Source organism: Tachypleus tridentatus, chromosome 1 (assembly GCF_004210375.1).
Source record: "Tachypleus tridentatus isolate NWPU-2018 chromosome 1, ASM421037v1, whole genome shotgun sequence".
NCBI lineage: Eukaryota > Metazoa > Arthropoda > Merostomata > Xiphosura > Limulidae > Tachypleus > Tachypleus tridentatus.
This window is the reverse complement of record NC_134825.1, coordinates 55,081,776-55,107,962: the sequence shown is the minus strand read 5'-3', so window position 1 is coordinate 55,107,962 and position 26,187 is coordinate 55,081,776. Positions and strand designations below refer to the sequence as shown.

At 33.3% G+C, this 26,187-nt stretch overlaps 1 protein-coding gene across 4 annotated transcripts in view; it reads right to left on the bottom strand.

Annotated features, from left to right (window-relative positions):
• Positions 1 to 26,187, bottom strand: part of LOC143249218 (septin-7-like) — a 59,287-nt gene that overhangs the window by 12,168 nt on the left and 20,932 nt on the right. For all 4 annotated transcript variants that reach the window (XR_013027642.1, XR_013027639.1, XM_076498711.1 and 1 more), the window contains 9 exons: positions 12,197 to 12,303; positions 11,515 to 11,615; positions 11,154 to 11,288; positions 10,688 to 10,805; positions 9,363 to 9,455; positions 8,495 to 8,591; positions 6,993 to 7,044; positions 5,683 to 5,796; positions 1,503 to 1,638 (listed from right to left, as the gene is read on the bottom strand). Coding sequence is in view for 2 of the 4 variants with exons in the window: in XM_076498711.1 (XP_076354826.1) it covers positions 1,503 to 1,638; positions 5,683 to 5,796; positions 6,993 to 7,044; positions 8,495 to 8,591; positions 9,363 to 9,455; positions 10,688 to 10,805; positions 11,154 to 11,288; positions 11,515 to 11,615; positions 12,197 to 12,303 (953 nt within the window). In the remaining 2 variants the exon portion in view is untranslated. The remainder of the gene's footprint in view (positions 1 to 1,502; positions 1,639 to 5,682; positions 5,797 to 6,992; positions 7,045 to 8,494; positions 8,592 to 9,362; positions 9,456 to 10,687; positions 10,806 to 11,153; positions 11,289 to 11,514; positions 11,616 to 12,196; positions 12,304 to 26,187) is intronic.

Here is a 26,187-nt window from a genome sequence, read left to right as displayed (position 1 = left end):
ATATAGAAGTTGTCAAAGAATGCAATAACTATTCTACCTTCACAGTGGATATTGGTACAAACTAAAAACTTACCAATATTTAGTCCTTCAAAAGTTTATTCAGTTATTGTGAGATTGAAAACATCAATTATTTTTCATTTTTTATACACTGTTATTACTATTTCTCTTACAAAAAAAGTACTGATAAATGCTATTAGTTATTGTTAGATATACATGACTATTCATTTGAACTTTGCTACCAGAGAACTATTAAGTTTATATCATGCAAGTATTAAAATAAGTTATTTTAAGAAGCAGTATTTATGGCAAGCTTACCTATATAACTGTTTATGATTTGTTATATGTACTTCAGTTGTTGTGAATTTACAATATATTACTCAAACTTTGTGTATTTTGCATTGCTTTAAATGAATGTTGTTACATTTCATCTTGTAAACTGTAAAAAAGTTAGTTAGAGATATAGGTCTAAACTGTGTGTTTGTACATTTAGTACTAAAAAGCATATAGTGGTGCTTTTTTATATAAGTGAAATTATCACATATTGTACTGTATGAAACAGAGTAGAGAAAAATAACTTGTCTTGTCAGTTGTGTTCTAAATTAATTGAACCAAGTTGTGTGGACTTTTGACATAAATAAGAATAACGTAAAACTCTGTACAGCTGTAGTAACCCACAGGGTAAAGCCAGTGAATTTATCACTAATTTTATTGTGATAATAGAGTGGAGGAGGTTAATTTATCTTGTCAAAATGATCTAAATTAACTGAACCCACCTCTGTGGACTTTGGCAACAAAAAAAGACAATTACTTAAAACTTTGGATAAGTGTGATAACCAACAGCATAAGAAAGGTTTGTACATACATTTAACTTGTTTTGAATATATTATTTTAAAACAAATGGATTGTGTGTTGTCTATTAATTGTTGAAATTTATCACCAACAAATTACAGACACCTACTGTAAAAAATTTCATCCCTCTGTAAAAAACTGGACAGTTATTTTAAATAATAACTCATTATACAAATTGAAAACTACTTGATTAAAGAATTAAATTACAAATACTTTACAAATTCTTAAATAATAAACTTTATAACTAAATTTACCCAACAAAATAAACATGGTGTATGGGCCTGGCATGACCAGGTGGTTAAGGCACTCAACTCGTAATCCAAGGGTCATGGGTTTGTGTCCCCATCACACCAAACATGCTCACCCTTTCAGCTATGGGGGCATTGTAATGTGACAGTGAATCCCACTATTCATTGGTAAAAGAATAGCCCAAAAGTTGGCAGTGGGTGGTGATGAATCGCTGCCTCCCCTCTTATCTTGCACTGCTAAGTTAGGAATGGCTAGTGCAGATAGCCCTTGAGTAGCTTTGTGCGAAATTTAAAACAAACAAAAAATATGGTGTGTGTTCAAAAGGAAAATAACAAAAATATAACAATTCAAAAAATTTAATATATATTCCAATAGATAGACTTTTTAAATTTATTCTCACTTACATCTGATTCTGAGTCTTTTAGTTTCAGTAATTTTTCTTTAACTTTCATTTCAAAGACTTGTTCCATTTCTTTTTCCATCTTTTTCATCTTCAGATCATGTTCTTTCTTTTCTTCTTCCATCTGTGAAAGAGGGTTCCTAATGAACAAAGCAAAAAAAGGCTTAAACATTTTATTACTTGATGTAGAAAAAGATATAACACTTACTTTACTACAAAATTAAAGTAAAATCTAAACAGTTTGTTATCATTTTTCTCTATTTTAGACACAAAAATAAGATATCTTAGATAACTCTCTTCACTGTAATTTTTTAATGTACTTAACACAGAATATTTTGTGAATATTGTTCATATTTTTCCTTCTTTTATTTTTAATGGGCAATAATTTTTAACATATTTTCTTGGTTGTCTTTGGCCTTTTATTTCTCACTTTACTTAATTAAAAATTCAATTGAAAAAAATATTTCCTAACTGCTGTGGTTCTAGTACTTTGGTATTTAATTTAATTGAACTTTGAAGATGTAAAGATGTACTTACCATCATTGTGACATTAAATTATTTGCCAAGGATTTTGAATGTTTTCTCTCTCTTGTAACTTTCCTTCCATCTTACCTGTAACCTTGTCATCACATAAAGTGTTATTCTGAATGGCAATTTATACTTTTATATAACATGGAGAAGCCCCGCTATTGTTACAATGTTTAACTGACCATCAGCAGTCATGCATTCTGCAACTTAATATGGTTACACTTTCTCCAATAATCCTCTGATGAGAGGAGGTGGGTTGGAATAATTATAATAAAAGGATATCTTTGAACTGCATTTTACTGTTAAACTTTTCATTTCAAATACAATACTGTAATTATACTATAAGCTATAATCCAAAATTTAGTAGAGCTTGAACATTAGAATTAAAGGTGCACCTCACACTGCTAGGAATGAAAAAAATAAATAAAGGCCTAGAAAGATCAGCCTCATAGAATGCCTATGTAGTAAACTACTTAACCTAGAGTAAAGACATTAATGATGGTTATTTTTTCTGATAATTTATAACACACCATATATACCCCATGGTAGGTCTAATGACCCAGTACAGGTATTCATGCACAGGTGGAACTGGATCATTATGTTTCTTCTCTTCTTCCTTTTTGTGGGAAACACATCAAGATTTTGTTGCACTGAAGCATTTTTTTCTTGTTGGTAAAGTTTTTTATGACATTCTGTGCTTCTATATTAAAAGCTTGTTAACTAAATAACGTTGCTCTCTCTCTAGATCATTTTCAGTGAGTGTAGCTATAGCCTTGTCAGTTTGTTGAAATGCTTCAGACAGTAACTTTGTGGTCAGGTTAAGTGATGAAGGTGCATTATCTAGTTCTTCATGTTTCTTCTTTGCCTCCTCCTTGGTTCAGTGTGCTTCCAACATAATTAAATCTTCATTAGACAATGGCTCTTCTTATTACTCAAGTAACTCCACTATGTCTGACTCCTCAACCTCCTCATGTCCAACTTAATGAACGAGCCCCACAATGTATTTTCAAATTACTTCCATACTCTCTTCAAGTTCCTAGAAATTATTTGCATATTTAGGCTAGACATTGCACATTGAACTGTTCAATTTACTTTGTGATACTTCCTCCCATGAGGCCTAGATGTTGTTAATGGCATTCATGATATTGTAGTCATGCCAAAAGTTAATTGTTGAAGTGCTAGAGTAGGTTCATTTTGATAAAATATTTCTTAACAGTTCAGCAAAAGTGTGTGTAAACCAATCAGTAAAGACAACCATGGTTACCCAAGCTTTATTAATGGAGTGTCATATAACTGGGAGATGGGGGTTTTGAATACCCCTTCAAAGCCATGGGATTTTCAAAACTATGGATAAGCAAGGGTTTTAGCTTAAAATCACCTGGTATGTTATTTCCATACAGGATGGACATGCACCCTTTAGAAGCTTAGAAACCAGGTGCTGATTTTTCTTCTTTGGAGATGTATGTTTTCTTTGGTGTCTGTTTCCAACAGAGCCCTGTCTCACTCACATTAAAACCTGTTCAGATGTGTACCCACTATCCTCTGTTATTCCCTTCAAAATAGCTTGATAATGTTCACTTGCTTTCTTATGAGTACTTGCTCTTTCCCCTGACAATGAAATATAATGATAGTAGTGGTGCTTCTTAAATCTATCAAATCAGCCAATGCTAGCTTCTGTTGCTTTCAGTCTTTATACAGGCTCAGAGCTTTTCCCTGAACTACTCCCAAGGTTACCAGCAAGTCAAGTTGCCTCATATTGTTAATCTACACTGTTAATAATCTTTCCATCTTTTCCATGATATCCCTACATTATCTGGTAATGTAAGTAGCATCTTGTGATGCAACACTTTCAGCACTTTTCTTTATTTTATTGTCATCTGCTTGAATGGAGAACAGTGTTGTTGGTAGCAAGTCTATGATCATAGCAATATTTATACCTTATTCCTCCTTCTCAAACCATGCCAAGACATTTAATTAAACATCTAAGCTAACACTTTTTCTCTCTCTTATGTTGATAGAAAGAACTATCATTTGCTTTGTGTTTGGAACTCATTTTACAAAGGGATATTTTAATTTTGTAACAAAGTTCTTGACTCGCTTACCACACACAATGTCAGAAGCCAAGATTCTTCTTGCGTTAGTGTATTTTTACAACTGAACCTACCTACTGAGAGCATTTGTTTGGTAACATTTGTGCACAGTTTTTAAAGATATGTTGTGCATTTTTACGTATTTTTAAATATGAAATTTATTATACTGTATTTATTAATTTAACATTTGCTAACATTGAAAAAAGCAAAACGACAAATAAAGGGGTGACAAATACTAGGTACCTACTGTATTGCCAATGAGTTTCTAACAATAGAAAAGCCCGGCATGGCCAGGTGGGTTAAGGCATTCAACTTGTAATCTAAGGGTCACAGGTTCAAATCCTGGTTGCACCAAACATGCTCACCCTTTCAGCCGTGGGGGCGTTATAATGTGATGGTCAATCCCACTCTTTGTTGGTAAAAGAGTAGCCCAAGAGTTAGCGGTGGGTGGTGCTGACTAGCTGCCATCCCTCTAGTCTTACACTGCTAAATTAGGAACAGCTAGTGCAGATAGCCTTCGTGTAGCTTTGCATGTAATTAAAAACAAACAAACCAAACAATAAAAAATTATTTTGATTTTGCCAAGGCTTTTTCAAACAAGAACATTGGCAAGCAGTTGCATCCATTGAAAACTCAAACAGAGAGCATACTAGTCACATGAACAGGATCATGTTATTCTATATCATCAACATCAAAAAAGAGCAACTCTCTTCATATTTACATGAAAACAACCTCAAATGCAAAACCTCTTCAGTTTTAGAAAACAGGAGTGTTATTACACTCCATCTGTGAAATAAGTTATCACATCAAAAGTTGAGTTTCGAATAATCAAGATCGAGTTTTTGTTACTGACAAAATAAACTTTTTTCGGGGATAAGAGAATACACATAACAACACATCAGCTGCAACATTTAATAAATGCATTATTCCTGACAAGGTCTGTTACTCAAAATTTAATTTCCACATAAAGACACCAACTACCACAACAACAAAATTCCCATGTATTTACCTAAAAATCTTCATAAAAATGTAATTTTATCTGGACAAAGCAAAAAAGATGAGCCTACTCCTATCAAATAAAAATCAGAATAACGGACATATCAATAATTAGTAAATATGAATAAATTGAAATAAGTACCCAAGAAAGTACCCAAAATTCCCAAGAAAAAAACAGAGCAAAAACAAATAAAGTCAATACAAGGTAAAAGAAATAGTATATTGATGTCACTAGATGTGGTATCATATCACTATTAATCAGGCAAGAGATTATAACAATAGTTTTCATAGAGAACATGGGATTTTTTGTGACTTAAGCTTACAAATGACAGAATATGAGGATGTAATGTACAGAGAGAGAAATAAAAGGTCTAATATCCTTGATGATCCCATGATAATTGTTTTATGTTCTGACATATGTAAAGTATTGTTCATAAATTTATGTTTTGTTTAGGTACACATCTCTATGTTTTAATTGCTTCCATGAAATAAGATCAATACACAAGGTCAGTAATTAAAAAAAATCTTATAATTAACAAGTTTTTACCAATGTAATAAAAATAAACTGACTTGTTGGGAATAGCACCTAGTTTGTTATCTGCTCCAACACCAGCAAGTTTTTGGCGTCGATAGTTTTCATAAAGAACGTTGTTGGTAACATCAATAAGATCTTGCATGTGACTCCTATCGATAGTAAAATAATTTCTAATAAGTAACATAACAAATTAATGAAAGTATTGCTTTCATATATTTTGGTAATGCTTAAAACATATTGTTCTCAAATACTTTCCAACTCTAAAGCTAGATTTTAAGCTGAATGAAGAAGAAAAGAAGTTGACCTAATAAATAATCATCCATAGAAGATCAGGTCTGTGATTTGGCATGTTATTAATGTTATTTCTAATATAAAACAGTTGAGACACTAACCTATTAAATCAGTTTATTCAGAACTCTGCTATTCAAAATTTAAAACAGCAATAAAGATTAAACAAAAAACATATGAGGAAGTTACTAATATCTGTCAGTGACACTGGTGCTAAGGTCAGTAACATTAATTGACTGTATGTAGGGGGACTTAATTACTAATTAATACAAAAATTATATATAAAAATTAATAAACTTGATTAAACCTACTTCACCCCTATTTATTTTCACAATTTCTAATTTATAACTAATTTTTTACAACAGTACAAAGAAAAATTTTGAAACCCATTGATCTTAACATTTGCCAAAAACAGCCTGTTTATTTGTTTCAGCACAAAGTTACACAACAGGATATTTGCATTTTGTCTACTATATAGAATTGAACCAAAGACTTTAGCATTATAAGTCTGTAAACTTAGTGTTGACCAACGAAAAACAGTTATCACCATCCTATAAAGCATAAAATTACGTTTTTATTATTTTTATTTTGTAATATATGTACTTGTTTCTTTCTGGACTAAACTAGTTTGAGGAGCATCCTAATTACTGACCTAAAACTAAGACACAACAAATGAGAACAAAGTTTTTAAACACTTTTCTGTTGCTGAAAGTCGATGAAGAATGGGGAAAAAAAGACCAAATTAACTCATTGTGTTTTTGTAAATCTCACAGGGAGTAGTAATGTTATATTTTATAACACCCTGAATTACAATATCTCATAGTGTGTGAAAGAGGTTAAAAACAACATAAAATTTACAAAATTTAGGTTTAAAACTAATGAATAAGCCTTCAGAAGATAAATTTAAGTTATTTAGATGATAAATGTATATTTGTAATAAGCACTACAAAAGTTATAAAATATTAAACCATTTATTCTATTTTTTTATTTACAAAGCCCTGAAAAGGAAATAATCTAGCAACAAAAAATATTCTCAGTGACTTCATTTGATGCTCACCTGATCATCATATTTCTTAAAGCAATAAAATCACAATGTTCCAGGTTTTCAACTGGAAAATAACAAAAACATAATCAGTGATTAAAATGCACTTCTACAAACATATTCAAGTGATTTAAAATTTACTTTTTTAAACATTTTGAAAAAGGAAACTTTATATAATATTTGAAATATGTTTCCATTGTGTCTTTTCTTTCAAGACTAAGGCTTGGCATGACCTGCTTGTTAGGGGGCTTGACTTGTAATCTAAGGGTTGCAGATTTGAATCCCTGTCATACCAAATATGCTCGCCCTTTCAGCCATAGGAGCATTATAACATAACAATCAATCCCACTATTTGTTAGTAAAAGAGTAACCCAAGAGTTGGCAGTGGATGGTGATGACTAGCTGCCTCTCCCCTTGTCATTGCACAGCTAAATTAGAGATGACTAGTACAGACAGCCCTCATGTAGTTTTGCACAAAATTCAAAACAAGCGACTAAGACTGACTTCTTTTTTTTTTCCTATATTCAAAGTCCACTTTCACCTTAATTTTTCTGCTAAACTTTAAGGATGCTTTTCACAACTTTTTTTATTTTGACTCAAGTTTATCTTTAGCTATATCTCAGAGATATTTTTATCATGTGTTCTCTTTCATTACAAGAATTCATATTTTGTTATAATCTAATAGTATAAAAAAACAAGTGAAACAAACATAGTTAATTGTCAATGATAGTGCATAGGCACTAATTATGAAAAATGTAAGGGAGAAAGTGCCCCTTCAGATATACATTGGTACTTGTAGTTTCTGTCTTGACTTTTTTACAACAAATTGTTGTTATACTGCAAGAATACTTTTATATTTTGTTCCTCTTTTTAAGACAAGCTAAAATTTCTATATTCCTGGGAAGCTGTTTCTCACATTTTTTCTTCTAAGGTGAGCTTTCTATTCTGCTAAACTCCATGGAAGAACATATATTCTATTTTTGTTTTGTTTTTATAGTAAACTTCTACTTTCTCTTTCAGTCCATGAATGTTTCATCTGTCAAGACAAGTTTCTCTGCTTTACCAGAAGGATAATTTAAAGCATGTCTTCTTTTATTGTTTTGAGAAAGACTTATGTTTTGCTTTAATCCAAAGTAATTTTTTAGAAGATAGAATTATAATTTGTTTAACTTAACATATATTTTGTTACTGAACAGGAATGTTTTTTGTTTTTTTTACTTCATGCTCTCTACTGTACTCTAAGAATACTTATTTTTGCAAGCCTTTCCCTTAACTTTTCGTCTTTAGCTGAGATGTATGTGTCCCAGCCACAGTGATTGGATTAAATAAAATTTTATATTCTAAAAGATCTCTGAGTTGGAATTTATTATAATATGTAATTTGTCAACATAAACCTATTTTATATTCTTTAAGAGGTGCCTTCTAAAATATTTACCTTTCCATGAATTTTTTTTACCTCATCATGTTCCCTTTAGATACTTTTTAACAAGTTTATTTTCATTTTAAGAGAAACGTACCTTCTGCTATACCCCAGGGATACTTTCTACCACGTACTTTCTTCCCATTTACTTCCACTAAAGTGTTGCTTCCTACTACTGCAAAAGGTACCTGTGCCTAAAAAGAATAAAAATTCACTATTCTGAAACTTATAGTAAAAACGTGTTTAACAGTTGAACAAAAATGCATAAACGTATTCAATAAAAATAAATAAACAAACATAATATCAAGGAATAACTTGTTAGAAATTATCAAAATAATATGAATTATAAATATATCGTTTTATTATTTAATTTCAAAGGTAGTTGAATATAAAAAGTGAAACCTCAAGTAGTTAACATGTATTAATATATTTCTCAAGGATTCAGAACAAGTTTATTTAAAATTTGTTATTTATTGACAGCTTTAGAAACACACAAAAACAGCAATCAAAGTGAGTCTTTAAGACCAATCATAAAGAAAGGTACTTTTTTGAAAAACATTACAATCATTAAATTACATAAATATGAATATTAAATTCCTTTGAACATCACTCCCTCTTCAAAAAAATATTGGTATACAAGTACTATTTCTGAACCATAATAACATACCCAAAATATATTTTTATTTGCATGTGTATAATTGATATCTTTCAAACAATATTCAAGTAATATTTATCTAATGGCTTAAAAAAAAATTATCTCAATTAATACAAATTCAACTTTATGAAAAACAATTTCATTTTTACATGTAAAACTACTAATGTTTCAAAAGATACCAGAATAAGCCACTACATTTGAAAACAATAAATACAAAAGGATCTTTATATAGCTGATATAAATTACTTTAATCAAAGTAACTTCAAAGTAAATGTGCCAATTTGTAAACATATCAAATTCTTTAACTTACTTTCATAGCCCTATGTCGCTTGTTTTCTTCATCAGTGTCACAGTCTGGAAACTCATATATCTTGATTTTATTGTGTTCTATCTCATTTAGTATCTAAAGCAATAGTTATAACATCCAAAATTAAATCGTATACAGTATTAAACAAAACAGCTGCAATATCTGAAATTAACATCTGACATAGTAACTGAAACAACAGCTACGATACATCAAGTTAATTCCAATAATTACAATTAATATACATATTATTTTCTTTCAAGATTTGAGCAGTAATTACAATACTTGATATTCATTCTTATGTAACTGTGACAATGGAAGAACTTCTGGAAATATTCATAATTTATTTTAATGAAATAAACAAATATGAAAGTTTTCAAGGTTGAATTTAAATACAACTGACTGAATTATCTGATGAACAGCATAAACTACATGAGTTTCTTATCCGAGATATTTTTGTGCTGAATATTCAATAAGTTTTACTTAATTTAGTGTGCGCTCATCAGAAACATAATTTATGTTGTTTTTGTTTTGTGGTATCACTAATAATGGACTTGGGCATGGTGAATCACATTTCTATATTCAAAACTAGGAATACTAAGAGTAATCTTATCTATAAAGAAAACGTGTTCATAAGCTCACTCAGAACCATCATATAACATCAGCACAGTGCTATTTATCAATTTGTAACATAAGTTTCTAAGCTAAAGTCAAACTGTTAAATAATTTTGTACTTTGGGAGAAAATAACTTCTTATCCAAAGCTAAAACCACCAAATCATTTGCAAGAAATAGAAATCTATTGCTTAACATTTTCCCAGAACAGTTTTATAAAACCCCCAAATAATTTCAGAATAGTTCGTATTAGAATGTTAATGCCCATAAATAAAAATGCAACATTCTCTGAAAGCAGGGTTGTTCACACAAAGCCTATCCATATACATAAGATTAAAACTATCACTTTTTTAAACCCCTCACTGGTTTTTATATTCATCAAAGTTCATAAACAAAATCAGAAGAGATTTTATGACTATAACCACTTTAAAGTAACATATTCATTAAAATTGAATGTTTATATGCAAAACCAAGATTACCATGGCACAGCTTTTAGATATTCAAAAGATTTTCAAATGTATTCACCATGTAAATAATAATATACATTATGTATTTCACAGCAAATAATATAAAAATTAAGACAAGTTTAGTAATCCCATAGTGAAATATTTTCTAACATTAAATTAACCTTTAAGATATGTCATATAAATGCATTATTATCTAAAATTTAAAATCAATTTGCCATCTCAAAGAACAAGGCATCATTGATTGACTTACTGTCTTTTTAAAGAGAACACACTCCTCAGAAGTCATTGTATCAGCTTTGGCAATGAGAGGAACTATGTTAACCTTGTCATGCAGTCTCTTCATGAATTCAATGTCTAATGTTTTTAAACTGTGGAAAGAGGTTGCAATAAAAGTTATGAAATTAAATAAAATAAAAACTATTACACTTAAAAGATCAAACAAGCTTTCTTAGTAGGGAATATAAATCATCAAAATTCTAATTAACTAAGTTTAATTTTTTCATTACAATTACTCTAAGAAAAATATTTTTATATGATGCAATAAAACAAAATATACAATCAGATGATGTAGAAGAAAAAAAGTGACAATTTTAAACAAAAGTAACAATTACCAAGACAGCATCTTTAATATTTCCTGAAGTCAAAAAACTAGAGGTACCTTTTATGTTATCAAACAGTTCTCCTAAATCATAAAATTGACTACTGATAATATTTACCCATGCCCAGATGGTGCAATGAAATATAAACAACAGTGTACCCTAGAGTCCACTACAGCATCACGATGAACCCTCGATTCTGCATTCAGATATTCTTCATATTTACTTTCAATGTAGGTTATTACTGGCTGCCAACTGTAAGATAAAAAGAAAAGCATTTATATTAACAATTAAATTAAGACACATAATGAGGTAAATAATCCATTTAAACACACCTAACTGTTACCTTAAAACTTAAACTAAGTAGCAAACATTTGTTAAAAAATAAAATAAAAAATAGTGTCCATGTTTATCTATCACATTTGTAGTTATTTTGTAATTAAAACATTATCTTTTGTTAACTTCTCTGACTGTTACCTACCATTCATTGTTATCTACAGCATCTCCAAATCCTGGTGTATCTACAACTGTGAGAGTTAAATTAACACCATTCTCTGTAAGTAGGACCTTTGTGGTTTCAACCTGTCAAATAAACAGTGATAAAAAATAAATAAACAATATTGCATTTAATATTGTTTTAAATCCACATTTTAATAAACTATGATTTCAGAAAAAAGAAGTTTACATAAGCACAAAATAAAAATGTAATAACAATACTAAAAAAAAAGTGAAAGCTAATTCCAACACAAACATAGATGTAGGCAAATACATCACAACTAATAAAAAACCTCTGAAATCCAAAATTAGAACATAAAAACATGTTTAAAAATCTTATGTTTAGCTTCTGCAAAAAGGCAATAATTTGATATGGTTAGAATATGTTTTGAATATCAACTTCACAATTTTCAGTTTGACATACAACTTTCATTAGTGATTTATATTTATAAGTATAAATTAATATTTCACAAAAATAATTTTAATTCATAGACTGCAAGTCTAAATTCATTACTTCTTGTGAATTAGGAATACAGTTGATCTTAAATCGTTATTTATTCATCAACACTGTTGTAAGACTGACTATGATTTTATCACACCTGAACTGGAGCTGTAATAGGGGTAACTTAGTTGTAAAATACACAAGTTTAATGTTTTTTCTTCCTTACTTCCACAGTTTCCTTCACTCTGTGAGCTGGGCCAGGATATTCATTTGAATAAATATCAGTTAGAAACATGGAATTGATAAGGGTAGACTTTCCAAGACCAGACTCTCCTGCATAAAAAAGAAAATATTTTTGTAAATGTTTAATTTAACAAATTAAAGTTTATATCAATTAATTAGACCAAGGTTTTCATTTAAGTAAATATTAAAAACAAGAAAGTAATATATCCTAAAGTCACCACTAGTGTTTTAATCCAAGGGCACTATTTTCACTCAAGATTTGATTCTTCATTTTTAAAACAATTTTTTATAATTCATATGTGGCAGTACATATCCCTATATTTTCAATAACAAGCTTGAGTTAATCAATTAAACACAAAATAAATACTTAAAAAAAATAGTACAATGTAAATCCACCATAAAACTTAGTCCAATGCAGGGAATCATACATTGTATTTTGGTGATTTAAGTCCATATAAATAGTCTTACCAGTAGACTGAGAAGAAAGAATGTTTTTTCATAAATATCAGTGCTAATAGGTACTGAAATATAATGTGACTTTTCATAAATAAACACTGACCTTTCTCTTTAAAATAAACAACTGTCTTTCAGTATCTACTCAGCCTATTAACTTATTCAAATAATTTTATGAGCATGCATATGGCCACTGAGACTCATCATCTTTATAAGATGCTGAGAGAGACACAATGAAAATGAAGTATGTATTTGTTGGAGAAGTGTTTGAATTAAATTATACATGTAACTCTGCTTATACACAGGAAATTCCTTGTTATCTGTTTTGTCAGAACATTGACAGTACTTGATACAGTAGAACTAAATTATCTATTTCTTCAGCTGTACTGATCATGTATTCAACAATGAAAATACATAACAAAAACCAAGAAGGGCTAGATTGGAAACAACAATGACTCTCATTCCTCTGTTAGTGTTTTCAGTTACATCACCACAGTTAGTTGTTATTGTTTAGTTGCATATTTGAAGAAAATTAAGTACTTGCATATTAGTTTCTAATATTTAAATTGCCAGTCAAAATATTTTATAGCTTTAATACACCATTTGTAGTGTTAAAACTTTGCACATCTATGAAAAGTAAAAAAAAAAATTGTTGACACAGGTATTTATTGTTCACATATATTTTGATCTCTTGCAGTCTTTTTTTTATGATTAATTTCTATTTCTGAGCATCAATAAATACATTCAGCAGTGCTCACAGTAACTGGTAACATATAATGTTCTAAAAAACTTAGGTTAAATGTCAATATTTTATGTACTTACAAACATTGATGAGTTCTGACACAGGTTGAAAGATCAAAATTACTTATAAAAATGAGATCATTTAATTTTTTATGTATCCTGAATTTTACAAATCACTGTCAGTTTAAGCACAAGGATACACAGTGGGCTATCTGCACTATGCCCACTACTGAGATACACTGTATTTTAGTGTTATAAATCCTCAAACATAAAAATAAGCCATCAGATGACTTAAACCATTCATAATTTCAAGGTCACAATGAAAGTGTTGAAGTACAGCATGGATGGTGGTATACTGAATCTAATACCTTTCTTACCTTCTTCAATTCTGCAGACATGAAGAGACCAATTTCTTTCTAAATATATATATAAAGGATATACTATATTAAAATTATTTTGAATGCACATATCAGCAAGTCACAAAAAACACAGATGATATAATATTACAGTGCAATGGAGTGTATCAGAACTATACCTTCAGATTGTTTGGTGTTCATACTTTGTGATGACATTGAAAGTTATGTTTCAGAAGTGTATGTAACAACTCTTTCAGGTGCAAAATAAATTCAAGAGATTTATAATTTCCAAAACTGAGATATCCCTCATACTTATTGACATGGGAAAACAAAGGTATATTAATCAACCAGGGGCACTGGGATAACTTAGAAAGAGAACTGTAATGTTGTATCCCTGCTGTGTTAAGCAAAATGCATTTTCTTGCAACAGATGAAAATCTACAACCATAAATTTCTGGGGCTAAAGCTGTCTAGATGACTCGTACAACAATATGCAATGTAATATAAAAAGGTCTTCATATGGAACTGAAGTCAACAGAGTATAGGTTCACAAAAAGAAACTTCCAGCCATATGTCCAGTTTAGTGTCATACATACACCAAACAGTTGATAGAATGCAATTGGTACTTATATCATCCCATGTGAAGAAATACAAGACAATTCACAGAATGTAGTACCTATGAATTTCTGTGTGTTCAATATGTTGAAATAGCCACTAGAAAACTGTTGTCCTTCTACATTTAACGAACTATAAAAAGCATCAAGGAAGAGTGGTATGATTTAGACAGGAGAACCTCACACTGAAGCATTTTTCAATGGAAACTACACTGCAAGACCATTGTCAAAATAAATATCATCTGATATAGCACAACCAGAGGTAACAACTTGAACTATAACAATGTGGAGAAGCTACAAAATAATTCTGACAAAGTATTTGATCTCTTTCAGTATATATAAACTTTAATATAAAGTACTCACTCTCTCTCCCTCTCAATATATATGTATGTGAATGTGTGTGTGTTAAAATGTACATGCAGACTATTTTGTCTTCATTAAGTGGACCACACATAGCTTGGTGGTTATTGCGTCCAGACTATGAATTTAGGATGCATGGATTGCAATCTGTTATTACAAAAATGCACCCCACACTCTGGAACAGTAGTTACACTATAAAATCAGGTTAAAGTAGCCTAAGAGTTGGTACTTGGTGCTGCTGATTAGCTAATGCTTCTGTGGCCTATCATTTTAAAATTAGGTGCAGCTATGTGTAAACAGCTCCTATGTGGCTTTACGTTGAATTATGTAACAGATAAATAAATCAATTTAAGCATACCACAGCTGATCCTGGTCAAAATTATGGTCCATGCAAACTTTGCTTTTGGCACCCTTGCCCCTGTGAAATTAACAAAACTTAATTGCAGTGTCTATTTTGGTGTCTTATGCAAGGGCACACATTGTTCATCCTGAAGCCCACTCTTTGTTTGAAAATCAAAAATAACATTTCTTCTAAAGCGATCTAGAGTTCCATCATGTGTTGCCATATCAGGTATTGAGTGACACTGACCCAAACAGGATGACTAGATTGGCAAAGATTAAGTTACTACATCCAACTACAAAGTTACTATTTGAAAAGTGGTTACTTTTTTAAAATGGTTAATTGACTATGTCTGACAAATTATGGCTTCCCTGTAAATAATGTTGCATTATTTCAGACTTTCCTTGCTTCTTCTTAAATATACAAGATGCTGATTGGAAGCATTAAGTTTTAACTACCACTGGATGAAAAAATACAAGAGTAGAATCCAAGATGGCATCTAGTTGGAAATATTAAACCATGATTTGTTGTACATCGAAGTGAAAAATTTCCAGTTAACAGAAGTTAGTGTATGGAAAATTTAACTTCCTGGGCCAGTTAAGACTAAAACAACATTTATATTTGAGATATTATTTTGGATTAATTGTCTACAAAGTCTAAAATATGTCTTAACATCTAATGCTTAGATATGTATATGTTATATGATGTAAACACTCCCTCTCTCTTTTTCTGAGGCCCAGCATGGCCAGTTGGGTTAAGGCGTTCGACTCATGTTCTGAGGGTTGCTGGTTCGAAACCCCATCACACCAAACATGTTGGCCCTTTCAGCTGTGGGGGCATTATAATGGTATGATCAATCCCACTATTTGTTGGTAAAAGAGTAGCCCAAGAGTTGGCAGTGGGTGGTGATGACTAACTGCCTTTCCTCTAGTCTTACACTGCGAAATTAGTGACAGCTAGTGCAGATAGCCCTCGTGTAGCTTTGCGTGAAATTCAAAACAAAACTATTTTTCTTAACATTGTAAAGGGTTTACCTACGTTTAAGTTTGATGGATGTGCAGTATATTGCTGGATATGTATTGCACAAGTCCCTCCTGTTCTCTAAATTTGTAGAAGATTCTTGAAAGTAAGAATCAACAATATTTGTTTCACGAAAAAGTAAGCGTGTTTTCGAACACTGTTGAAAGTTCGAGAACCTCGCATGATTGGTATATAAAACCGACGTGCCGAGAAACAATCTTTGTTATTTGCCAGCTACAGTCAATATACTATCAGTCTCGAAAGCTATAATTGTGATTAACGCTTATTAATCAGAAAACTACAGAATTTGACCAGGAATATTTATATATATTTCAAACATTGCAAACCGTTCAACTTCAGTTAATTAACTTTGGACTTTAGTATTTCTTCGAGGACATTAAATATCTTCATTGGTAAAAAGTCAGTGACGTAAGGCCAACCAAGTTACTAGCTTAAGCAAGGTGTAGTTACTGTAGTAATATCAATTTAGAATTAATATGCTTGGCATAGACTTGGATTGTCGATAAAATGTTCAGTTTTAGACCGGTATTGTCTGTAAGTTGTAAAACTGTTGTATATAAATCATTATTTGAAATAATCGTTATTAAAAATTGTAGCGTTGACTGTATATTAAAATATATTTATGTTAAGGAAGAAAATAGTGTATATTAAACTTGTTTGCAAATATCATAAATCTGATACATATCGAAATTCAAATAACTGCTAAATTAAAATTTCTGGTTCTTTGAAATCGTAATACTAACGTAACAGAATAAATCATAATAAATCATAATACATAACAACATACTTTTTGGAAAGTATGTATTTTAATTTTTCTTGTTATTTTAGATTTTCTTTTTAGTGAGATTTTTAATTAGTCGGACTTGACATGACTTCTAAATTCGGAGTGTTAATTTGTTGGGTTTTTTTTGTTGTTGTAGTTTTTTTATAATTTCGCGCAAACTACTCGAGAATTATTTGCGCTAGGCGTCCCTAATAAGTCCCTGTAAGACTAGAGGAAAGGCAGCTTGTCATCACCAACCACCGCCAACTGTTGGGCTACTCTTTTACCAACGAACAGTGGGATTGATCATCACTTTATAAAGGGCGAGCATGTTTGATGTGACGGGAATTTGACCCGCGACCCTCAAGAGCCTTACCCACTTGGCCATGCCGGGCCCCGGAGTGTTAATTAAACTAGAAGATAAAATATCAAGTATCTTCGACTTGTACCATAAGTTTAAACAAAGACCCACATAAGGTTAAACTTAACACAAGTGAAGAAACGAATGAATAAAGAAACCTTGAAATAAAAGAACTTTCATTATCTGAAATTCCTAAATCATAACTAGTTAACTCATATATAACGCCTATATAGTTGGGTATATTTGTATTCTATGTTGTCATGAGCATCGGTCAGCGTTTCCCAGTTATTGGTCTGAGGACGAGCGCCAGTCCGTCAAAACCGCCTTGTTGGTGCGCGAAATTTCATGAAAATAAACAAACAAAAAAGGAAATTATTCACGTGTAAATTACTATAACATATTTTTACCCTGACAGTGAGGGGAGGCAGCAAACTGATTCCTGAAAAGATTGAAAAACCCTGTGTCAGATGTTTATAGGGGCTGGATTCTTGTTGGTGATAAATTTCAGCAATAAATGGACACTACACAATCCACTTGTTTTAAAATAATAAATTAAAAATAAGTCAGACAAATAAAAATTCGCTACACTGTTGGTGATCACAATTCTATGCAGATTTTTAAATAATTCTCTTTTTTTCGTCAAACTCCACACAGGCAGGTTCAATTGTATCAGAACAGCCTTTAACAAGACAAATTATTTCGCTCTACTTCTGTTATTAGAATACAAGCTGTGAAACTCACTTCTCAAATTGTCCACAACAGCTAAACTGACAATCATGCAGTCTATCTTCGCCTCTACTTTCACTTTCACCAACTTAATTTTCTGTAGATCTATACGCATTTATAATATGCAACAGCGAAATCTAGAAATATCTAACCTCCTAGTAACAATATTATTACACAAAATGAAAAACTCAGAAATTTCGAATACGATGACGTCAACAATATTACAAAACACACAGTACAACTGTTTGTTGGTTTGTTTTTGAATTTCGCGCAAATCTACTCGAGGGCTACCTGCGCTAATTTAGCACTTTAAGACTAGAGGGAAGGCAGGTAGTCATCACCAGCCCACTCTTGGGCTACTCTTTTACCAACGAATTGACTGTCACATTTTTACGCTCCCACGGCTGGGAGAGCGAGTATGTTTGGTGCGACTGGGATTCGAACACGCGACCCTCGGATTACGAGTCGAACGCCTTAACAGGCTTGGCCATGCCGGGCCCAATAATACAACTAAACTACTCGTACATAGTTATGTAACGAAACTTATCATAACTATCACTCTTAAAATAGATATAACATTGATATTAAAATAGATATAACATTGATATTAAAATAGATATAACAGTAAATCCATCATATCACGGGCCCGGCATGGCCAAGCGCGTTAAGGCGTGCGACTTCGTAATCCGAGGGTCGCGGGTTCGCATCCCCGTCGCGCCGAACATGCTCGCCATTTCAGCCGTGGGGGCGTTATAATGTGACGGTCAATCCCACTATTCGTTGGTAAAAGAGTAGCCCAAGAGGTGACGGTGGGTGGTGATGACTAGCTGCCTTCCCTCGAGTCTTACACTGCTAAATTAGGGACGGCTAGCACAGATAGCCCTCGAGTAGCTTTGTGCTAAATTCAAAAACAAACAAACAAACCATCATATCATGATCTTGAACTTTTCCTGCCAAAGTATCTGGAAGCATTCCTGCAGTATCTTTGGTAATATTTTCTTTTTTGCTATTATTAGAACAAATGAGCAGCTTGAATATCCCACACACGACCAAACTGAGTGCATAATCACTGCAGCCAATAGTATTAAAATAAATTATTAAATATTGAGAAATTAACACAATTTAACAAATAACTTTAGTCGTTTGGCGTTTACTGGTTTTCTACGCTAAACAACCGGTAAAAAAAGAAAAGGTAAAAGTAATATAGAAGGTTAAAAAAATCAAGTTAAACAAAAGAACATCTAAAAATCGGATAAAAGAATTAAATAGAATTTAAAAAGGGCAATGGCTCGTAAAAATATAAAAACACAAGCTAGTCGGACAGTATCCCTATGGCCAATGATACTGTCCAACGTCAAAGGTAAACCCGTAAAAAAACATATCACACATAATGCCGTCACTCTCGGTCGTAACTAGGGCACGACAGTAAAACGTGGGCTATCGCAGCTTAAATGTCACATTGGCAGATCAGTCCCAGATAAAGTAAAAAGCTGAGTTAAAAACCATAGTATACTTAGAACAACTTCCTCCTTCCTGTCCTTACTGAAACAAGATGGTCAAAAAACAAAAACAGAAGGTTTGATCTGGAAAAGCTTGTTACGATGTTGCTCACTCCAAATCGACTGGCGCTAAGCCGACAAAAATGGGCCAGCCGTTGCTGACTATAGATGAGAACAGAGTGAGATTTTTCAGGACTAGTAAAGAGCCAACAGTGTCACTGTAAATAGTTGAATATGTATACTACATAGCTTCTATGTAATCCAAGATAAGAGAAAAATGGCATACAACCCAGCAATGAACACAAAAACTATAGAGGTGATCCTGTGAGTAACCACTGGGTCACAACAAACCATGGCAGATCCCAGACACTCAGCTGATGTCGAACTATCCATATAAACCAGAATGGAAGAGTGGTTCAAAAGATGTTCGGCAAAGAGATGATGGTACTTCCAATCGCGAAATTCCTGAAATGTGTGACACCCAAGACAGAACCCTAAGGTACTCCAAGTTCGTGTTGAAAAAAAAGTTTCAAACCAATACGGACTTGGAATTGCCTGCCCAGTAGAAGTTCTGAATGAAAAATGGATAAATGTCCACATAACCCAAAACAGTGAAGGTCCCGCAAAATGCCTCACCTCTACATAGTGTCGTAAGTCTTCTTAAGGTCAAAGAAAACATAAACAAGATATTCCCTCTTGAGGAAGGTTTCCATGATCTACGTTTCAAGTCGAATCATGTGGTCCAAAGTGGAGTACTGTCGACGGAAAGCACAGTGAGTGAATGAGCAGAGACTGTTTGATTCGAGGAATCAAACAAGACAATCATCAACCGTCCTTTCGAAGACTTTACAGGGACAACTAGTCAAAGAAATTGAATGATAATTAAAAGGCATCTTAGAATTTTTCCCAGGCTTATAGAAATGGAGCACAATAGCCCAGCACAAAGTATCAGGAAAAACATTCTTTTGCTAGATCCAGTTAAAAAAAAAAGAGAAAAACAGCAAGAGAGGAAGGAGAGAAATGCCGCAGTATCTCATAGTGAACATCATCAGATTTGATTGATGTACTGCCAGACCAATGAAGAACAAGCTTGAGCTCTAGGAGTGTAAAAAAGCGATTATAGTCAGAGAGACAATCAGCCTAAAAAGAAAGAGGTGATCGTTCTGTTCGAGGCTTGATGGCCAAGAAGGTGGGGGAATAAACACGATGCAGATAAAAGCTCTTTCCCAGAGTATCGGTGATTTTCTGGACATCAGCAACTTCCTGGCCATTGGATAGCAAGATGGAAACAGGATAGGAAGTATACTTTCCATTCACCTCCCCGGATCTTGTCCCATGCGATTTTAGAAGAGATGATAGTTGTGAACTTAATCCAAGATTCCTTTTGGCGTTGAAGTCTAACCTGCCATAGAGTGGCATGGGCCTGCTGGAAGACAATGTAATGTAAAAGAGTGTGATGCCTGTGAAAGCTACTTATGCCCGTTTTTGAGCTTTCTATGCCTCTTGACAGATAGGACTCCACCATGGACAACGCTACTGTAGAAAACATGTTGATGTCTTAGGAATAGAATAAACAGCTACCTGGACAATACAGTCAGTCACTGCTACCATACAGTCGTCCAATAACACTGCACAACATTGCCTCACTAGCACTGTAACAAGTAAGTTAGATGTTATAGACGTTTTACAGGACGATTGGTGTCGGTCAATATGTCTCGTCAATGTCGTAACAGCCGCGATACATTCTGCTATATTTGTGGCGAGTATACGCTTGTTCATCAGAGACGCTCAATGACTGCTCTTGTGAAGAAAGCATGTCATCTGTACTTCGGCTGTAAAATTGGTGATCAAGACCATGAATGAGCGCCTCACATTTGTTGTGCGACATGTGCTTTCTGTTTGAGAGCTTGGCTCAGAGGCACTCGAAAGACAATGCCGTTTGCTGTCCTGATGATATGGCGAGAACAGAAAGACCATGTGACGAACTGTTACTTCTGTTTGACTAATGTGTCTGGTTTCTCTGCCAAAAACAAGAAGTCAATTAAATACCCTAATCTGCCTTTAGCAATGAGACCCGTGCCACATGATGACAGTCTTTCAATTCCGAAACCACCAGAAGAATGGACCTTAGACGAACCAGATGTAGAAACTGCAATGCAGAGAACTGGCAGTGACATTGATCCGGATTTTGAACCGTGCTCCTCAGGCAATCCACATCTCATAACACAGTCAGAATTAAACTATCTGGTCAGAGATATGGGTCTGTCATAAGCAAAGGCCGAATTGATGGGTTCGAGACTGCAGGAATGGTGTTTGCTGTCACCAGGTACGAAAATTTCTGTTTTTCGAAGCCGCCAAGATGATATAACCAAATTATTTGCACAAGTTGACAGTCTCTGTTTCTGTGTTGACATCTAAAGGTTTGTTCTCTGCCTTGGATTGTGACCATGACCCGCAAGAGTGGCGTCTCTTTATTGAGCTGTTCTGTTACACAATGACAACGTTCACCCTCCAATACCTGTTGGCTATGAAGCACACATGAAAGAAACCTACAAGAACATGGAAATGTTGCTGAAGAACATCCAGTACAGCAAGTACAACTGGAATATCTGTGGAGATCTGAAAGTCGTTGCTCTGTTACTGGGACTGCAGCTCGACTATACAAAGTACTGTTGTTTCATCTGTGAATGGGATTGTCGTGCCAAAGAGTCGCATTATTCTGGACAGAGCTAGCCACTCCGTAAAATGTTAGTTCCAGGACAGAAAAATGTGGCGCATGAACAGCTTGTCGACCCGGCAAAGATTTTTTTTTTGCCTCCTCTTCACATAAAATTGGGACTTATTAAGAATTTCGTGAAAGCAATGAACAAAGAAGGCGAAGGTTTTCGTTATTTAAGACATGTTCCCAAGAATAACTGAGGCCAAGTTAAAAGAAGGCATTTTTGTTGGCCCTCAGATCAGACATGTTTTGAGTGACAAGCGATTCGAAGATCTGTTAGTTAGGCCGGTAAAGATTGCCTGGAAAGCCTTCAGAGACGTTGTTGACGATTTTATTGGCAATTACAGAGTCGCGTTTTACATTCAGCTGGTAGAAAAAACTTCTCAAAGCATACAAAACAATGAAGTGCAACATGTCACTCAAGATTCATTTCCTCCACTCACACTTGGATTTTTTACCCACAAATCTCGATGCTGTCAGTGACGAACACGGTGAAAGGTTTCACCACGACATTACTACAATGGAAAAACGATATCAGGGCAACTGAAATCCGTTAATGCTTGCTGACTACTGTTGGACACCGCAACGTGATGCATCGGACACTGAATACAAACGAAAATCAGAAGCAAAACACTTTTAATTATGTTGAACTTAATAGCGTATTAGAAACATAAACGCAATTAAATACGTTATTGCCGGTAAACGATTAACTGTCTATTTCTCAAAGTTCCTACGTGATGAAGCAAAACCAAAACTATATTTGTGCACACCCACCAGATACCTGTCACAATCAGCAAAATCTTTTCAGGAAGCAAAACTTTTCAAAAAAATTGTTGTGCAGTGTTATGACAGACAAATGACAGCAAGATCAACTTCCGAGAGAGTAGCGAAAGAGGGCCAATGGCCTGGTCCAGCTTCCACTGAGGTTCGCGGGTCTGGTGGCATGAACCATGGTCATTCTCCCTCCAAGAAAGGCGAGAGAAAAGTGAAGGGGAGCAGATAGATAGATCAATGGCAGTAAAATACTGGCTAGATGGAATTGACCGTCACATTATAACGTCGCCACGTCTGAGAGAACGGGCATGTTTGGTGTGACGGGGATTCAAACCCGCGACCCTCAGATTACTAGTCGAGTGCCTTAATCACCTATCCATGTCAAGCCTTCAAGAAAATAATGACCGAAAACACACTTCCAAGAGATTTCAAGCTTAGTGACAAAGAAAGTTCAATAAACACCCAGAGAATGGAATGGCCACCATAAAATCAATATCTTAATCGCATAGAATAAATCTGGGATTTGCAGTATTTCATACTTAAACAGAAGTACCAGCTGTTCGAGAAAGCCTTTGGAGATAACTTGGAGAATAAGAAGGAAAAAAAAGAATCAAATAACATCAGACTTTTAGAAAATACATAAACGCAATACCTCAAAGATATCAAGATATCGATGCCATAAGTGGTCATACTAAATATTAAAATTTGAAAAAAACGTAAAGACACTATTTGTGTAGTGATGTTTCAATAGTTGTATTTGTTGAATTTGTATTTCAGTGAAGTATTAGGGATACGAAAAAGTGCAGTACTTACGAGAGAAGCTAACAAATAGTGAAAGTATTCTACTAGAGCCTTCTGCGAATTTAGACTTGTCAGTGAATATTAGTTAATCTAACTTTTATAATTAGTTGTGAAATAAGTAAAACATGTTTTTCATTAAGTCAATTGAACTTTGCATTTTTTCTTTTACGAGAGAAGCTAACAAATAATGAAAGTATTCTACTAGAGTCTTCTGCGAATTTAGACTTGTCAGTGAATATTAGTTAATCTAACTTTTATAATTAGTTGTGAAATAAGTAAAACCCAATACTCCAAAAGCACTCATTCAAAAATAGAAACCATTAAAACAATACCAAGGATACCTGCTGATAAATTAACCCTTAAACGGCGGCCATTATCAATTGATGCTACTGCCTGCAACATTCCCAGTATTTAAGGGTTAAACCAACACTAGAAGTTCACGTTCTTGTTGTGCATAACATGACATTATCTACCTCTAAACAAATAATAATACAAAATTAGCTTTATTCATTTATAAGTTATTTTTGTTACGATTTCTATTGTTACAGCTCACTTCATCCCAAGTTTTCATATAAGATAAATCAAAATTTGAGAATTTAAAAACCTGCAGAAACTGAATATTACAAAGTAAGGAAAGAAAGCTGGAGATACTGTAGACATTGTTTATTTAAATTACAAACCCCTATTCTGGCTCCATACTGTAGCCTAGAATTACAGTTGGTAGAGTCAATATAGGGATTTGTAGTTTGAATAAATAACGTCTAAAGTATATCCAGCCTTGTTTCATCGGTTTTTGTTTCTTTACGATTCCTATTTGCAGGCTTATAAATTCCTAATGCTTTATTTATGTTGTTTGCTGGCTTTTATATGATCAACTATGGGCAAATAATTTCTTGATAAGGTAGCTAACTTTGTACATTATAATAATAATAAACACAACTAGTAGTCAGATGATAAGATTTATGATGATTTACTGTAATTATTCACCATTTAGTGGCTTTTAGTTCAAGGTGTAAAACGTTAAGCTGCAGTGGAGTTACATTTACAGTTTCTGTGTAACAAGATTCTATATATATATATAATGCATAGACTAAGACACAACCAAATTCAGTAGAAAACCAGCCTTTTTAAGTAAAACATAAAAGTATAAAACATACCTTTATATGAATTTTCATGTCTGTTACGGTAATTATTCTACGAAAGTATATCATGAAATCTAATACTATGTGCCTTGTTTTTTTCATTCCTTCACTTCATATTTAATATAGCGGTTGGCTTCTCGAAGATACCGATTCTAAAATGTCAAAAGCATTGACTATCTCTGATGTTCATCTATTATTGGCTGGTAATTCCTGTTTCACCCTGTATTTAAGCCTTTTAAAGGAACACCAGATATCTGTGAGAAAGCTGACTTCAAGGGGTAATGATAACATAGTTTACGCTATAAGTATAATGTTGCTTATATAAAATACAGATGAAAAAAATTGATTTTCAATACCTACGACCTTCGCAGTACCGTATTTAGTATTCTACAAAAGGGTTAGATACAATATACCAAGTCGTTTTTGTTGTAGTGTGGCAAGAGAATAATGATAAGAACAACTACAAATAGGCCGTTTTGAGCAGATTTTCTTTTTCTTGTAATCTACCATGCATGAGGTTTTGCGCACGTTTATCAGTATATAGCCTTAGAAGTCAATAGTAAAGGTCTAAAGTGTTATCTGAACCCACATCTTTACTGTTTAAGGTGCGTTGTGTCTGAACGTTCTATGAGGGTTTTGTGCAGTTCTTTACCATCCCTAGGCCTGGCATGGCCTAGCGCGATAAGGCGTGCACTTCGTAATCTGAGGGTCGCGGGTTCGCGCCCGAGTCGCACCAAACATGCTCGCCCTCCCAGCCGTGGGGGCGTTATAATGTGACGGTCAATCCCACTATTCGTTGGTAAAAGAGTAGCCCAAGAGTTGGCGGTGGGTGGTGATGACTAGCTGCCTTCCCTCTGGTCTTACACTGCTAAATTAGGGACGGCTAGCACAGATAGCCCTCGAGTAGCTTTGTGCGAAATTCCAAAACAAACAAACAAACAAAATTTACCATCCCTAATGCGATTTATCATAATAAATCTTGATTATGATTTAAACATTGTACACACAGATAATTATGTAGCAAGCATCTTCAAACGCTTACTATGGCATACGAACTATATTTATACATATAACCTAAAACAACATTATAAATAGGTGATGCAAAAGCTTGACTAACATTTTTGACTGAAAAGGTCTCTTATTTAATTTTGACCAAGAGTTTGATGTTCAATAATTTTACATTATTCACATTTCAAATGTTATCAATGGTCCAGACATTAAATTGATAATAACACCGCTATTTACTGCAGTTGTATGGAATATCACCGGAAACAGACCTCATTC